The 17,064-nt window shown below is 30.5% G+C and overlaps 1 protein-coding gene and 1 long non-coding RNA gene across 2 annotated transcripts; one reads left to right on the top strand and one right to left on the bottom strand.

The window, feature by feature from the left end:
• Positions 1 to 1,439: 1,439 nt before the first annotated feature.
• Positions 1,440 to 5,565, bottom strand: LOC108327806 (uncharacterized). Its single transcript, XM_017561518.2, has 6 exons — positions 5,173 to 5,565; positions 4,967 to 5,073; positions 3,215 to 3,323; positions 2,951 to 3,112; positions 2,220 to 2,393; positions 1,440 to 1,641 (listed from the first exon to the last, which is right to left on the bottom strand). Exons 1-6 carry the CDS (start codon positions 5,398 to 5,400, stop codon positions 1,612 to 1,614), a joined length of 810 nt encoding a protein of 269 aa, XP_017417007.1. The 5' UTR covers positions 5,401 to 5,565; the 3' UTR covers positions 1,440 to 1,611.
• Positions 5,566 to 6,756: 1,191 nt separating this feature from the next.
• On the top strand, positions 6,757 to 9,015 carry LOC108328863 (uncharacterized). Its single transcript, XR_001832162.2, has 3 exons — positions 6,757 to 6,934; positions 7,076 to 7,155; positions 8,807 to 9,015. It is a non-coding gene; the product is annotated as an uncharacterized LOC108328863 (long non-coding RNA).
• Positions 9,016 to 17,064: the final 8,049 nt, after the last annotated feature.

Here is a 17,064-nt window from a genome sequence, read left to right as displayed (position 1 = left end):
TCCGTTATTCATTTTAATAAAATTCTTTAAAATTTTTTAATTATTATTTAAATAATAATACATAAATTAAATTAATCATAATTATTTATTAAATTAATTTATAAATAATTATTTAATAATTTTAAAAAATTAAATAATATTTATATATTAATTTAAAATATAATAAATTAAAATACTAAAATTTAAAAAAAAAAACTCAACGGATGTCGCACATCTGTTAACAGATGTCGCACATCAGTTGAAAAAAAAAATTTCAACGAATGTCGACATCCGTTTAAAAAAAAAGTAGGGATGTAAAATATTTTAAAATATAAATGATATTTTTAAAAAAAATGTAATGATGTAAGAAGCAATGTGGGGTGATGTAGAAAGTAACCCTCTTCATTGTATTTGAGGCTTTATATTAAAGGCCCAAATTATTTTCAAAACTTTTTTCAGAATATATTTTTTATTTTGCATTTTAAAATATGTAATCTAAAACATATTTTTAAATATATAATTCAAAATATAAAAATAATATTTCAGCTTATATAATTTAGAATAAAAATGGATATTTCAGATTATATATTTCAAAATAAAGATTGAAATGAGATGCATGAAGCAGCTACACTACCACCTAAGTGGGCCTCATCAGTATCCTCTTCAAGTCCATTTTATTTTAATAGATAGAAATGGAGTTGCTTATGTTAGTCAATCTTAAGCATTGTTCCCAGCTTTTAATCCTTTAATCTCACTACCCTCCATAAAAACTTCTCGTTATCAAACTTCCTTTCTTTTCCAGTTGATTGAATGAAGAGGGTTACTCCAGTTCTGCTATCTGTACTACCACATATTTTTAAATTCTAAAATTATTTCTTATATTTTAAAATATCTTACACTTCCATCTCTTTTTTTAATGGATTGAATTTTTTTTTTTAATTTTTACTTTTTTAATTTATTATGTTTTAAATTAATATATAAATATTATTTAATTCTTTTAAATCATTATTTAATTATTTATAAATTAATTTTATTTTATTTAATAAAATAATTATTATTAATTTAATTTACATATTATTATTTAAATAATAAATAAAATACTTTTTAAAAATTTATTAAACAAATGTGGTCATATTCGTTGAAATTTTTTTTTTAAATAAAAACAGTAAACTAATGGAAACGGATGTCAACATCGTTGAAGGTAAAACGAATGTTCACATCTATTTTATAGAAGAGCAAATTAGATATGGAATAGTCTAGAGAGCAGTTGAAGCAGTTGATGGTGGTAGAAAGAGCAACTCTCATGAATGAAAACTAAGGGTTAAGGATGAAATTTTCTCAAATACCATTTAAAAAAATTGCAACCTACGGTTACTTTTGCTTTATTTTTCATTTATTTTCTTTATGATTTTAAGCTTTTAGAAAAAACATAGATCAGTTAAAAGATATAAACTCCTACCTTTACCTAAACCTCTTAGATTAATGGTTTTTATAGGTTCACATCTCTGTCAAACATGTATATACATACACACACATTGAAGAGAACAACATTTACATCTGCGGCCTTAAAGCTAAAAGCCTAAAGTACTCCACTTGCATAACATCATACTTATTGTCAAAAGCTATCATCTTTCAGACCTGAACCCCAATCCTCTGTGCTACCTGCATCAATAAGGTTTTCAAGTCATTTCAATAATAATAATAATCGTGGTAGGTTAAAAGTATCAGAAGATGCATTCATAAAATTATCAATGTTAGATCATGTATACTTGGAGAATTTTCTCTTCAAAAGCTTTAGAGAAACTCATAAAGAAAAGGAAGTAATTTGTGGAATCTTATATAGAACGCAAGTTTTTAATTTACACAAGTAAATTTTAACTTTCTGAAAAAGTATTTCATTTTTTCTTATTTATCTCTCCTAAAAACACTTTTAGATAAATTTGTGCAAACATATACCCCAAGGTAAAAACCTGTGTGGGTTGATTATTTCCTTTTATATTCCCTATGTTATTTTACTAGTTATATTTAGAAGAGTACCAACAAGGCAGTTAGGAACTCGGAATTTGGGATCTAAGGGGAAGGAGCAAACTGCATATAGAGGATCACTGATTCTAAATACTAAAGAAGGTGCCTTGATGGGGATGATATATTATGCTACCCTAGTCATAATCACCTTATATACATATACTCTACAGTGAAATTTCTGTACAGTACTAGAAAGAGATGAAGATTTTAAATACCTCCTTAAAAGAGTGAACATCGCTTCCCCAAAGCCAAGCATCACAGCCTGCATCTCTGGCACCCCATATATCATTTCTGCGATCATCCCCAACATGAACAGCATCCTCAGGTTTTACATCCAATAGTTCACATGCTTTAAGAAATATAGTTGGATTTGGTTTTTCGGCCGCAACCTAATTAAAAGACAACCAACCAACCACAAACACGTTTAAATAAGAGAAGTTTATCAGCCAACTATCATGTAGAAAAGGAAAATTACATAATTATGAAACCTCCTGATTAATACATAACCAATGTAACCAGTATGTCAATACATGGATGCTCAAATGGCTAATTCCTGTAAGTTGGTACAGGCAACAATAATACATGCCTTAAAAAATATGGTCTGTGCAAAAGAATTTATAATTATCAGTAAATTTTAGCCATCAAATTTCCATTTGATTCTTCACCAAATTTGCTTGATATCATCTCCAAAGCTAAAAGTAATGACATTCTGGCGTAAGTTCATTGTTCCAAAAAGGTTAACTTGTTATATAAGGCTCAATGGTGAAGAAGCTTTGCAGCATGATTCTCAAGCCCAGAATCATGTTGAGGTGCTTTCTACTCCGATGTGACTTTCAGAATCGCATTGGATAAGCTTATGGCTAACAAAATACCCGCTACCATATAAGCTTAGGGCGACAAAAAGACACGCTACCATAGGTCAAAAAGAAAAGAACAATTATCTTACCTCAGCTGACACTGCTACCGCATCAAACCAAGTGTCACAATTTAATGCCCGCAGGAGAGGTCTTAACCTAGTGTCAAAATTTGATACAACAGCTAATTTCACACCTGATTTTCGAAGAGCTCTAAATACTTCTTCTGCTCTGGGATCATTGAGGTGCCATGCCTGTATGGATTTTAGACATATATAAATATAAAAAACTATCCAATTTATTTTGAGAAAAATGCATATTATATCTCAGGAAATGATCATTATAAGTGGTCTTACCTTGTCCGTCATATAATAGTTATAAAGTTCTTCAAAGTATTGAGGATCTGAACAGCCGGTGGAATAACTAACTATGTATTGCCAGAAGGGCTTACCATCATTAACATATCTGCAATATAAAAGAAAAACAAGGAATCTTAGTTATAATAAATATGTAAGAGATTGCTTTTTCTTTATTTAGTCACACGACCAACATAAAACTTGTCAAGATACCTAGCATGGATAAGGCTTTGGCTGTTTTTGAATACAAAGGCAGAGAAAGCGAAGAGAAGCATTTCATTCCAAATTTTATTTCCACAAAACAGAGTTATTTAACCTGAAGGCTAGTGGCATACTATTCAAGCATTTTAAGAGACAAATTATAAAGAATGTGTATATGAAAACAGTAACTTTAAAGTTAAAAGGCATATAACCATGGATTTTTAAAGCTGCATACAAAATAAACCACATGATGCTTGTCTAGCTAAATCATAAATCTGCAATCAGAAATTGGATTTTGATAATATGGTTCATATGTATCATGCTAAAAAATTTCTCACTAATGAAAATGTTTACATCACTTTTATGTAGGCAATTAAGACATATCATTCACTACAAGCTATATATTTTTATTGTCACGAACAAACAAGCTATTATGCAATCAAAAGACTGTTCTTGTCATTTCATTCAAAAGCAATGGAAATTCCCTTGGCAACATTTATATGCGAATGACCGATGCTTGGCTCCAAGACTTTCAAACTAATCAGACATGAGAAACTCTACCATATTACAAATCCAATCATATTTAAAAACTCAAACATAAAAATATTAATATTGGTTAAATATGTTTTTTATCCATTAACTTTAAATGAAAATTGAAATTAGTCTCTCTTCAAAACTTTGGTCCAATTTAATCCCTCAATATTAAAAATGTGTGAATTTAATCCTTTTAATCAAATTTTATCAAGTTATTTGACGTATCAAACAAATTTCATAATAGCATAAGTTTTTTACACTATTTAACACATTTTTTCTTTAATGTTAGTTGAAAAATACTGTTAAAACCTCAAATAAACTTAACTATTAAAAGAATTAAATTCACTCATTGTAAAGATTAGAACTAAATTAGTCCAAAATTTCGAAAAAAAAAATTAATTTTAATTTTTATTTAAAGTTAAATGACAAAAACAAATTTAACTCTGGTTAAAATATAACAACAAAGCCCTGTTTAAGTTATTTTAATGTATATTGAGATTTTTACCAGTAGCGTCTGCAAAAGTACAATTGCTCATTAGACAAGCAAGTGAATCACTTATCTACACAAAGGACCCCATTAAGAAATTTAGTCCACCAGGCAGAATCAACCGCCATGAATTTGCTAACAACTCATTTTCTTTTTCTTTTTGAATTTTAAGGTAGATATATAAAAAGATCCAAACTAAGAAATTTTCAATCCCGTGAAAGCAATTCATGATAATTAATGAACACCTACTCAAAAAGCAACAACCAATATCAACATCAAGATTTTTAAAAACGATCCAGCACTACCATTTCGATCACAATGTCAAATTTTTTTTGCCCTCTGAAATCACATCACAACCACAGTTGCGGTCACATTAGTCTGCAATTTCTCGAAAAATCAATTAATGCGAAACTTTTAAAACTTAAAACCCAAAATTCTTTTTCAGCCAAAGTCATATCCATGTAATAAAATCTAACTATTTTCACATGAACGATAAAAAGTAAAAATAAAAGTAGAAGTAAGAAGCAAACCTGAGACGAGATTTTCCCCAAGGCTGCCCATATGCTCTTCTGTATCTAAACAGTATTTCATCCTCCGAGTACTCCACACCATACTTTTCGCCAATCGTCCTATAAATCTACCAAAAGCACACAAACCGGAATCAGTTCCAAGTCGAATATAAAATCCGTTTCAGTTTGAGTTTCTCTTGGCGCGCAAATCGAAGCACGTGACGTACCTGAGCCATGGGTTGCGAGGGGAGGACGAGCGTGCCAACGGCGTCGACGAGGAGCGCCTTGTGGGTGATCTGTCCGTATAGGGAGCGCCGGTAATCGGCGTAGTCCTTCACCTCCGTGCTCTCCGCTTCCGCCACCGCTGCGGAGGTAGAGGAGTAAGAGGAGCGACACCAGCGACGGAGGGCGGTTCGCGAATTGGAACCGAGAATCCTGACAGCTATTGTAGCCATGTTTGTTTGGTAAAGCTCGCTTCACATTGGAAACCAAGATGCGCTCTTTTCTCAGTGGTGATGCAGAAGAAGGGAAAAGAAAAGCTCCTGCTTCCTTTTGTTAAGAAATTAGAACAACATAAAACCTTTGATCTTATTAATACTAACAATCACTTTTTTAATTGTTGAACCATTCCTTCTAGAGTAGTGTTCACATTACACTTTATACCAAAAATTTTAAACAACTATAATTTTTTTATTTATTTTTTAAGGCTTATATAATAATTTCAAAGTTTATTCCTACTTCATATAAAATTTAAATTATCTTAAACTTTATAAATATTCCGACAGTCATCCATGAATACGTGTACTGATAAAAAATTATTCCTAGTCCCTAATAATTGTAAAAATGATAGAATGAACAATTCTTATTGGCCATTTTCTAACAAGATTATGGATCTTCTAAAAATAATTTTAGAATTAGAGTTAAATTGCAAAATTAATCTCTTAAATTTTTACACATGTCAATTTGTTATTGAATAGTTTAATGTAATATCTTTTGACAAAAGAAGAAAAATGATGAAGATCATTTGTCAAGAAATTTATTTTAATAATGATAAAAATAAATTCAAGAATTTAAAGATGAAGATAGAAGATATTAGAAAATTTGTATTTTATTTATTTTTATGATTAAACATTGTAATAAATTGTTATAAGACTTTGTTTAAAGATCATAAAATAGCATGCATAAAGATTATTCGAGAAAAGATTTTATTTATTTAAGAAGTTATTTAATAATTGAGATTATTATTAATGATAATTAAAAGAGTCTTTGTGATAATTTATTATAGTGGGTAATAGATTATCATAAAAAAAATGGTTTTAGAAAAAAATTCTCTAATTATAAATAATAAATGTGATTTGATTTTTCAAATTTTTTACTTAATTTTCAAATAAAATAGTAGGTTTTGATATAAAAATATAAAAGTTAGATAAGTCTGAATATATAATAGATCGATAATTTTTATCAAATAAATTATTGTGAAATTGAGTGTTGTTATTATTTATACCAAAACTTGTTCATCCTTTATAGGACCAAAAGAGTTGTTCATTTTTTATGAATTTAAAGGATAAATTGTCTTTTATCTCTTAATAACTTTAAGAAAAATGTGTTTTATCCTAAACTACTTTTACTCCTGTTTATAATCTATTTTTAGTGTTTGACTTAATTTTGTTTAGATAGTATTAGCTATTTAGAGTCTTTTAATTCTTAATGGAAAGCCTAAAAAATAGAGTTTAAAAGAGCAAAAAGGTTATTAAGTTAATAGACCAGGCTTTGAAAAGCTCATTTAAAACATCCTGGTCCATTAGCTTAAGCATTTTGTCTCTCTCTAAAACTCAGTTTCAGATTTTCTCTATCTTCTCTCTACCACAATTCTATCTTCTCTCTACCAAATCTCTTCTCTGAACCGTTTAATCTTCGATCAGGTGTCGTCAAAACGTCCGCAACGTAGTGGGCTTCGAAACTAACCGATTCATTTTGGGTTTTAAGCTGGTAAGTCCCTCCATGCAACCTCTTTTCCGTTCTTAAACTGAGACATGCATTTTGTTGGTTTCACGTGCCTTAAGCTTTCTTCTTTTCCATTTTTCCACTCCATTCTAGCTCTAAGAGCTGTTTCCATCACCATTTTGGTAGGTTGTAGGGTTTTATTGAGTTCTTGCGGTGAAGGAACTGTTGGTGTGTTCTTGCGAGCTATCCATTCAAGTTACTCTAAGGTAAGGGGAGCTAGAATACTTCTTTAAATTGCTTGCATGAAGTTTATGTATATTGGATTCTGAATTGGTGCACTGTTTGAAGTTGTATTTTGCGTTTTGAATATGTTGTAATGTATCTGTTGGTATGTGAAATCCATGAAACTGTGTTGAGCTGTTTGGAATTGATTTGGATGGGTTTGAATTGTTATAATTGACCAATTGGAAGTGATTTAAGTGTGAAATCTGGTATATTTTTGGTTGAATAGAAATTTGGAGTTTTGTGGTTTTTAGGTCACTTTGAGAGGAAGTGAGGTAGTGATTTTGGGCATTTGAGGTCTAAAGCGCAACTGGGTTGTTGGGGCAGTCTTAGCCACTATAATGTGACTTGTTTGAGTCACTAAATTGATCAAACTAGGTGCAAAGCCGTGGGATTGGGTCCCTAAGTTGGGGAAAATTGGTGTTTTAGAGTTAAATTTGACTTTTAATCACTTTAGAATGGTAGTAGGAAATCATTTAGATAAGTTTAATTAAGTATAAAACAAGAATTAAGGGTGTTAGAAGTTAGTAAAAATGGTTAGAAATGGTCATGTTGGGTTCTGTTCACAATTATGCAGAATTATGCAAAACGCTGCAGTTGACCGTTTGGCCTTGTGCTGCTCTCGGTCATAACTGGGTTGGTCTCTTTTGAGTCTTACCAGTTCATGACCGTTCGTTCTCTTAAGTAGCGTTCGTTCTCAGGTAGCGTTCGGTCTCTCAAGTAGCGTTTAGTCTCTTAAGTAACGTTTGTTCTCTTAAGTAGCGTTCAGTCTCTTAAGTAGCGTTCATTCTCTTAAGTAGCGTTCGGTCTCAGGTAGTGTTTGGTCTCTCAGGTAGCGTTCAGTCTCTTAAGTAGCGTTCGATCTCTCTTAGTGAGCGGTCCTGAATAGTGTTCGACCACTTCTTCATTCTTACCTTTTATGGACCATTCGGTCCTGTCCTTTGGGAGGTGAGGTATTGTTCGGTCTCTACCATTCACGGGGTGTTCGGTCCTGCTCATTATGTGTTGATGTTTTTCGTTCGGCCTATATTCCTATTTATTCCAGTGTGCTATTTTACTTTATTGTTCCAGTTGCTTTAAGGGCTTATGTGTGCATTATCATGTTTGTGTTAAAGTGGAAAGTATTAGTATTGGACATAATTCCATAATCCTCAAGGGGGGATACATGGTGGTGCCCTTTCAGTGTGTTTAGAATGATTTGCATGGTAGCTCAGTCTTGAGGGTTTTCCTGACACTCCAATGGTCTTTCATTCTCAAGTAGAGAGGATTGATCCATGTGGTGAGGAGTAGCAGGAGGTCCTAGTCTTGGGTGCTTCCAGTATGGCCCAAGGTGAGTGATAACGGACTAATCTCGTGAGTGTGGTAGGGTGAAACTCATTGACAATGGCTTTGCAAAGCAGTAGAAGCCACCACGAGTGCATAACCCGCCATAGATCGACAATCATTCTAAGTCTGGACGAATCAAGTTTAAGTGCCACAAGTCATGTTTGTATAGTATAGTATATATGCCTTTACCTGCATGTTGCCTATGACTGTTATAACATGATTTTTATATCTAGCTCACCCTTGTTTGTGTGTTTGTGTTTGCTTGGGTATGCTTTCTTTTGCAATGATCATTCACTTGGATGTGAGCAGTGATGGATGAGGTGCCTCTGGAGCAGGCTTTGGAGGAAGATGATGTTGTTGCTTAGTCTCCTTAGGATTCTATCAATTATTCTTTATCTTTTGAAATACTCTATTATGTTTAAGTTTTAAATTAAGACTCAATTTGGGATGACTGTAAGCTTAAAACTTTATTTATAGTCTACTCTAACTATTCTCTTTTATATAAATATGGACTTACTATGTTATATAATTCTATATAATCTGGATGTTACACTAAACATAATAAAATTAATTTTTATTTATTTGTTATTATTTTTAAGAAATCATTATTTTGTTAAATCAAAATTTAAAAAATATATTTTTTAAAAATAACACAATTTTATTAATAAAATCCTTTTATATTTATTTCAACATAATTATTCTAGAGCGATTCTATGTATATCCCTAAGACCTTTTCAGTGAAATGCATTATCAGTGTCGGATGAAATTGTCGTGATGATTGAAGTTAAAAGAATAAACCACTTGCATGTTAGAATAACTGTTCCTTGAAAACGAGATTTGGTGTTTCTTAAATAAAAAATAACACATCAATCATTTGTACGAAATGACTCGCACAAGATATGGTGAATATATAAAATGACAAAATAGCAAATTATGGTGAAAAATAAAATACCAAAGGATGAAAGAAAGAACATAGTAAGAAATCAAAAACCATAAAATTACAAATGAAAAATTATAAAACCCTCACCATTTTTTCATGCACTTGGTTCTACAGAATGAGTCGTGCGAGGGAAGAAAAAAAAGACTGTAGAAGGTTGCATGGATTGAAAAAAAAAATGGTTCTAAATAGAAAAGATGATATCATAAAAACAATGATATAACATGTAGTTATTTTGTAAACAATCCAAGATATCTTCTAAACCTTATACCTTATAATATGTCTTAATTTATAGTACTAAGTATTTGTTTGAATTGGTCAAAGTAAGGAAATGAAAACATAAATGAGATGAGAAATAAATTATTGTGATAATTTAAAAGATTAAAAATATATAATAATTTTATTCTTTTTCTAACTATGAAAAAGAAATGATATAATGTATGGTGAGATGTCCAATTTATTAACATTTTATATTCTGCCTAATTGATTAGGTAAATCTTTAATACATATACAGTTGAGTAGTAGCTTACACAAGCTACATAAAGTATCTCAACTTTGAAACTATTTTACATTAGATTTATTATTTTATAAAAAACTAGCATTACTTTTAGTCACAATAAATTTAAACACAGGAAATGTCGCAACTTTTAAACAATATTTTACATTAAATTTATCATTTTATAAAAACTAACATTATTTTTAGTCACAATAAATTTAAACATAGCCATGAAGTGATGTATGATAAACTTATCTAATAAATTAGTGTTCACGATTGATGGAGACTTCCAAAACACAGAAACATTAATGCCACCACAAATATAAAAGTATGTGTATGAGAACACAGACAAGTCCCACATCGTTATCAAATCCTTGGCACCACAATTCTGTCTTGCGTAACCATGGCCTCATAAAAATCATCGAAAGTCGTGCAGGTGGGACCCACTCTCCATGGCACCTCAAATTTCGAAGACCTTTGGACATTTTGTGATCAAATTCTAGCCCAAGAGACACGCTACAATGTGAGGGTCTCTTTCTGAGACACCTTAGTTTTGGATGGTTTATCTTCACTCTAACCTTGTATTTGTTCTCTGACAGCTATAAACTATTGAAGGTTGTTTTGGTTGGGTTTCTCAGTTACTTTTTTAACTTCATATTATTGTTCTTGGCAATGATTGGTTATGGAGTGAGAACTACGCTTCATGTGGACAACAATGGCAGATTTTCAGTTCTTTGTGGAATGTTGTATTATCGGATGTTATCTTTCATTAATTTATATATCACCCACAACAGAAAAACCTTATCTTTCTTATTCGGCTACTTCATCTATGTATGACAAATAATTGAGCTAAAAGATCTTTTAATGATAGGAGTGTTTTGCTTTTTTTTTTTTAATTATTAAATATGTTATTAGTTTTTAAATTTTGATGTAAAGTTGAAATATAACTTTTTTCTAAGTTTTGATATAATAAATTTAAAAAATAAATAAAAATATTCATTTACGATGAATTCTTTTTACGTGTCAAGATTGATATTTAAATTATTATATTATTTAATATTTTTCAATTCAAATGTTAATTTCACACTGCTTAATAATACTTAATAAGTAAAATAAAAATTAATATATCCATTAAAATTAAAATATATCTGAAATAAAATTTAATTCCAATGTCGCTTAAAATGTATTTAATCCATTGTTTTATTAAAATGTAACATTAAATGTTATTTAAATAATAACATTTATTTATTCAATTTTTTATATTTTTTATGAAGTCGTAAAAATTTAAGGATTAAATATGTTTTTATTCCTTAAACTATCAAGCAAATTTGTTTTTAGTTCCTCTTTCAAACTAAGCTACATTTTCGTCCTTCTCTTTTAGAAAACCTTAAATTTTCGTCTTCAAAAATCAACGGGTTAAAAAGAAGTGTAGGTAACTAACATTTGGCCACTTGTGATAACATCTTTCCTTCCTAATTTTTTTCCACGTTGGTATTTTTTAATTCAAAGTGAGAATATTGCTTTATTAGGTTGATTGGTAAAGTTTGGTTGAAAGTGTGGTCTGAAGGGTGAAGAGCAACGACAAGGTCAACATTTTAGCTAGAAAGAAGGTTCAAGAGCACAAGGTTGGATTTCATCTTCTTCAACATTGGTGTAGTTGGTGACGTAAGTTCAATCTTCTATTTCATCTGAATAAATGGATGGATTTGGGATATAGGGTTTTGTTGGGACTAAAGGGATCTTTCTTTACTTTCGAAATCACTGTTGAAGGGAAATGAAAGCTGACAGTGGAGGAATTGGTTGCACGCGAAGCAGCATTGATTTATAAATGTCCCAAACATGTGGATCATTCTCTCACTTAGCTTCAAAAATATGTGGTTGTGGGGAAAGATTGTTGTTGTTGAAGGCAACTACATCGAAGAATAAAGGGAGACTATTTTATAGATGTAGAAATTGGGCAGTAAGTGAGAAGAAGTGCTTTACTTATTCTGCTTTGTGTTTGTAATCCTGATTTGTAATTTCTTTTGTAGAGTAATTCAAGCTGTAACTACTTTGAATGGGTTGATGAAGGAGATTATGAAATTGAAGGAAGCTTACAAAGGAAGAGTGAAGAAGTTGAAGTCTGTCTTGAAAAGGTTGTATTGGATCTGAGGAAGAAGAAGGAGAAGTTGAAGAGGAAAGTAGAGCAAGAGAGAAAATATTTCAAAATGATGATGGTCTTCTTTTTATTGTCATGGGCATTAACAATAATGTTTTGTATTATGTTTGTGTTGAAGATAAATTGTAATTAGATTGGTAATGGTGTGATGTAGCATAAGTTTGAAGTGTTAAATTGAATAAAATATGGAAGTTTAGTGTTTTGTGTCATTTGTATCAGCATTAAGCAAAGCAATTTAACAAACAGTGCCTGAAAAGTTAATCTGCACAACAAAAGGTGACCTGAAATGAATGATTTGACTATGAAAATTGCATACAAGTCGTTTAAGCTCGAAACTGAACTTTGAGACAAGTTTGTGTTGTGATTTGACATGTGTCTAAACTGTAAAATGAGTTAGAAATAGGTAGTATTACAAATAGAGCTGTCAAAACGGGCCACCCGACCCGGCCCACCACGGGTTGGTCACTTAGTGAGTCAACCCAACCCGGCTCATTTATTAGCGAGCTAGAAAAATTCGAACTCGGCTCGATCCACCACGGGTTGGTGGGTAAACGGGTTGGCTCACTAACTCACTTAATTACATTTTTTTTAAATAAAAAAATTAGAAATTTTCTATAATACAAGTCTAAACAAATTTCACTCCCAAATTTCACTTCCAACATGGGTGTTTAATTAATTTTGAAAATAAGAAACTTAAATAATTTTTTCAAGCAAAAACAAAATAATAAATATTTTTTTATAAAATTAAAATTAATTTTTAATAAAATAAAGTTAGGTAGGTGGGTTGGTGGGCCAACCCGGCCCACCACGGGTTCAACCCGCATGAGCCGGGTTTAAACGAGTCGGGTTGAAATCTGACCCGCATAAAAAAAATACAATTTTTTCTAACGCAACCCCTTCTTTTTTTGTGCCTCAATTGAGTTCTTATTTTGTGAAAATTACATCAATTGTGAAAAAATGTTAAAAAATTTACTTTATTATTCTTATTGTGAAAATTCTATCATGAAATTATTCTCAAATACATTTCAATTGTTTCGGGAAATTATATCTTGAAACTTCTCTTATGTAAAGCGAACTTTGAAAATGTTGTTCTCAAAAGGTTCAAAAATATGTAATTTATAACCATTATGAAAGTTTTAGCGATCCAAAAAAGAAATTTTAGAAATGAAAGAAGTAAAAGTTTGGAATAGTTGGTCTACTTCACTTTCGCCTAACACTTTTAGAAGCTATCACAATTTACTTTCAAAAAGTATATTTTTTAAAATATCCTTAAAAGTGAAAATGTGTTCAAAAGCCTAAACCCTAAACTCAAAATCCTAAACCCCAAAACCCAAAACCCCAAACCCCAAACCCCAAACCCTAAAGCGCTAAATCATAAACCCTAAGACCTAAAACCTAAACCGTAAACTGTCAACCCTAAAACTCTAAATCATAAACCCTAAACCATAAACCCTAAAACACTAAACCCTAACACCCTAAACACTAAAACCCTAAACCGTATACCATAAACCCTAAAACACTAAACCGTAAACCATAAAACCCTAAAAGCCTAAACCCTAAAATCCTAAACCATAAATCATCAACCTTAAACCCTAAATCCTAAACCCTATACCTTATACGCTAAACCCTAAACCATCAACCCTAAAATCCTAAACTCTACATTCTAAACCTTAAACCCTATACCTTATACCCTAAACCCTACTACTTAAACCCTAAACCCTTAATGCTAAACCCTAAACCGTATACCCTAAAACACTAAACCGTAAACCCTAAAACCTAGAACCCTAAACCTTAAACCCTAAGACCTAAACCGTATACCCTAAAATCCTAAACCCTACACCTTAAACCATGAATCCTAAACCTTATACCGTATACCCTAAACCCTACTACTTAAACCGTAACCCCTAAACGCTAAACCATAAACCCTAAACCCTAAAATCCTAAACCCTAAACCCTACATCCTAAACCATAAACCTTAAACCCTATACCTTATACCCTAAACCCTACTACTTAAACCATAAACCCTAAACTCCAAACACTAAACCCTAAACGCTAAACCCTAAACCCCAATCTCTAAACCATAATCCCTAAACTCTAAACCCAAAACCTTAACCCTAAAAACTAAACCATAAACCCTAAACCATAAACCCTAAAACCTAAATCCTAAACCCTAAAACCCTAAACCTTAACCCTAAACCCTTAAACCCTACACCCTAAACCCCAATTTGTTGAGTGCGTTGATATGTTTGAAATGGAAATTGATTTCAAAATTTGCTTAATTATGAAACATAACCGATTACATAAGTTTCATAATCTGTTAAAATGTTTATTTTGTGAAAATCATTTTCATTTAAAGTCTTAATTGCCTATAACGATCATATTAATTGGTTTTTGGCTTGTATGATTTACATAATCGATTGCATGCTCTTTTTAATCTGTTAAATTCTAAACAAATGTAAAATCGTTAAAGTAGAAGGAAAAGCTTAACAAATTACATTATTTACGTAATCGATTAAAGTGCATCAGGATTTCAAAATCCTATATATAATTGTCTTGCGTGATGTTTCAATACATTTCTATGAACTTTCAATTTCATAACTAACTTGTTGATTGAGTTTTGATTGTAGGAGCATCTAAGAATGTCTTGGAGAATCAAGATCACAATTTGGGTCAAATCATTAAGATTCTTGCAAGAAAGTTAAGCTAAAAGAGTTCTGATCATATATGCATTGTTGGCGTATTCCTTGAAGATCAGTTTTTACATTTGCAATCATGTGGATTGTTTTCCTGTGCAGGATAGCCAGGAGGAAAGAATCATGGTGTTCTTCATTGAGAGTTGGGATTGCTCTCAAGCTGTTTAGAGAGTTGGGATTGCTTTCTGGTTTGGTAAGATTTTGAGTGTGTTCACATCTTGTACCATAAGTGATATTGAGTGGGGAAGGAAAGTGCATTGAGAGGGGATATCTCTATATTCTTGTCTATATACTCTATCATTATAGTGGAATTTCTTTAAATAAGGTTGTTGAAGGAAGACTGGATGTAGGCTTGGCCGAACCAGTATATATTGTTGTGTTGATCTTTCTATCATTTCTCTTTTATTGTTGATTCATATACTTGTTTTATTGATTTCAAGAAAACTCAAAGATTTTGCAAAGTGTTTTTAAAGAACAATTTTTTAAGCAAAATCCAATTCGCCCCCTCTTGACTTGAGATATAAGGCATCACTTTTCTAACACTGTATTTGTTTAGTGTGTGATGTTAGATACGTATAATTAATGTACATCTAATATATATTTATAGACTCATATAATGACAATATAAATATATTAATGGTTTATTTTAATACAAATAGTATGTTAGTTGTTACTTTTTGTTTAAATCTTACTAAAATCTTACATTTTATATTTTTAGGTGGAAAACAATGGAAAGTGAAATCGAAGAATATATAAATTTTTTTTTTATAATATTAAGTAGTCTGATTTTTTATACACACACAAAGAAACACACCTACACACATAGACACACACATATACAGACACACATAAACACAAACACACACACACACACACGCATAGATACCGACAAACACACAGACATAGAAACTGACATAAACACACACACACAAACAAAGACACAGACAAACACACACGCAATCACAACACATACAAAAAAATACAGACGGACATACACACACAAACAAACACACGAGTTGACACACTCACATATAGATACACACACATGGAGAGACATACACACACATAAAGACCCACACACAGACACAAACACATATATAGACAAACACACACAAACATACATACACAAACACAAACACATACCCATATACACACAAACACATAAACACAAACCTACACACATAAAGAGAGAGAGAGACACACACAAAAATTGACACACACAAAGAAACACACACATACACAAACACACACACAAACACAAACACACACAAACAAAACACATACAAACAAAGATAGAAAAATAGACTCGCACACACATAAACAAACACGTACACACACAAACACAAACACAGAGACACACTTAGACACAAGCACACACAAAAATAGACACATAGACACACACCCAAACATAGTCACCGATACACACAAACACACACAGAGACAAAAAATAAGAATATCTATTTTGCTAAATTTAATTTTATGAAATGACTAACTAAATAAAAGTTATAAAAGAATACAATTAATGATGAAATTAATAGTATGGAATTAAGTGTAAGCAATTTGTATTATTGGTAAATATATATTATTTTTTTAAATATTATTATTTTAAAAATTAAAGTAAAATATATTTATCTAAACTTAATTTTATTAAATGACCAAATATTTAAAAACTATAAAAGGATAAAAATTAGAATGAAAAGTAGTATAAAAATATATTTTCGTTTTTAAGACAAATCAATTTATAAATAAAACAAAATGATAAAATAGTAAAATAACTAAAATAATTTCTGTATTCATGTGACAGTAAATTTATATATATATATATATTAATAAAATAAAGTGCTTAAAAAATTAACTTTTTGAACAGTTATGAAAAATTTAATGTAAATAATAAAGTAAATTTCCTAACATTTTTTTTAATAATGGATTATGATAAAGTATAATTAATTATGTAATTTACTTATAAAAAAATTTATAAATAATCTTATTTTTATAAATAAATTACATAATTTATTATAATATATAAAAGGAACAATGTTAAAAAATTTATTTTATTACTCTTATTTTGAAAATTCTGTCTTGAAATTATTCTCAAATACATTTCAAATGTTTCGGGAAATTATATTTTGAAACTTATATTATGAAAAGTTAATTTTGAAAATGTTGTTCTGAAAAAGTTCCAGAATATGTAATTTATAAGTCATTATGAAAGTTTGAGGGGGTACAAAAAGAAATTATAGGGATGCAAGAAGTAAAAGTCTGGAATAGTTGGCCTATTTAACT

This window comes from Vigna angularis, chromosome 2 (assembly GCF_016808095.1).
Source record: "Vigna angularis cultivar LongXiaoDou No.4 chromosome 2, ASM1680809v1, whole genome shotgun sequence".
Lineage (NCBI taxonomy): Eukaryota > Viridiplantae > Streptophyta > Magnoliopsida > Fabales > Fabaceae > Vigna > Vigna angularis.
Note: the sequence above shows the minus strand (reverse complement) of the source record. Positions and strands in the feature narration are given on the sequence as shown.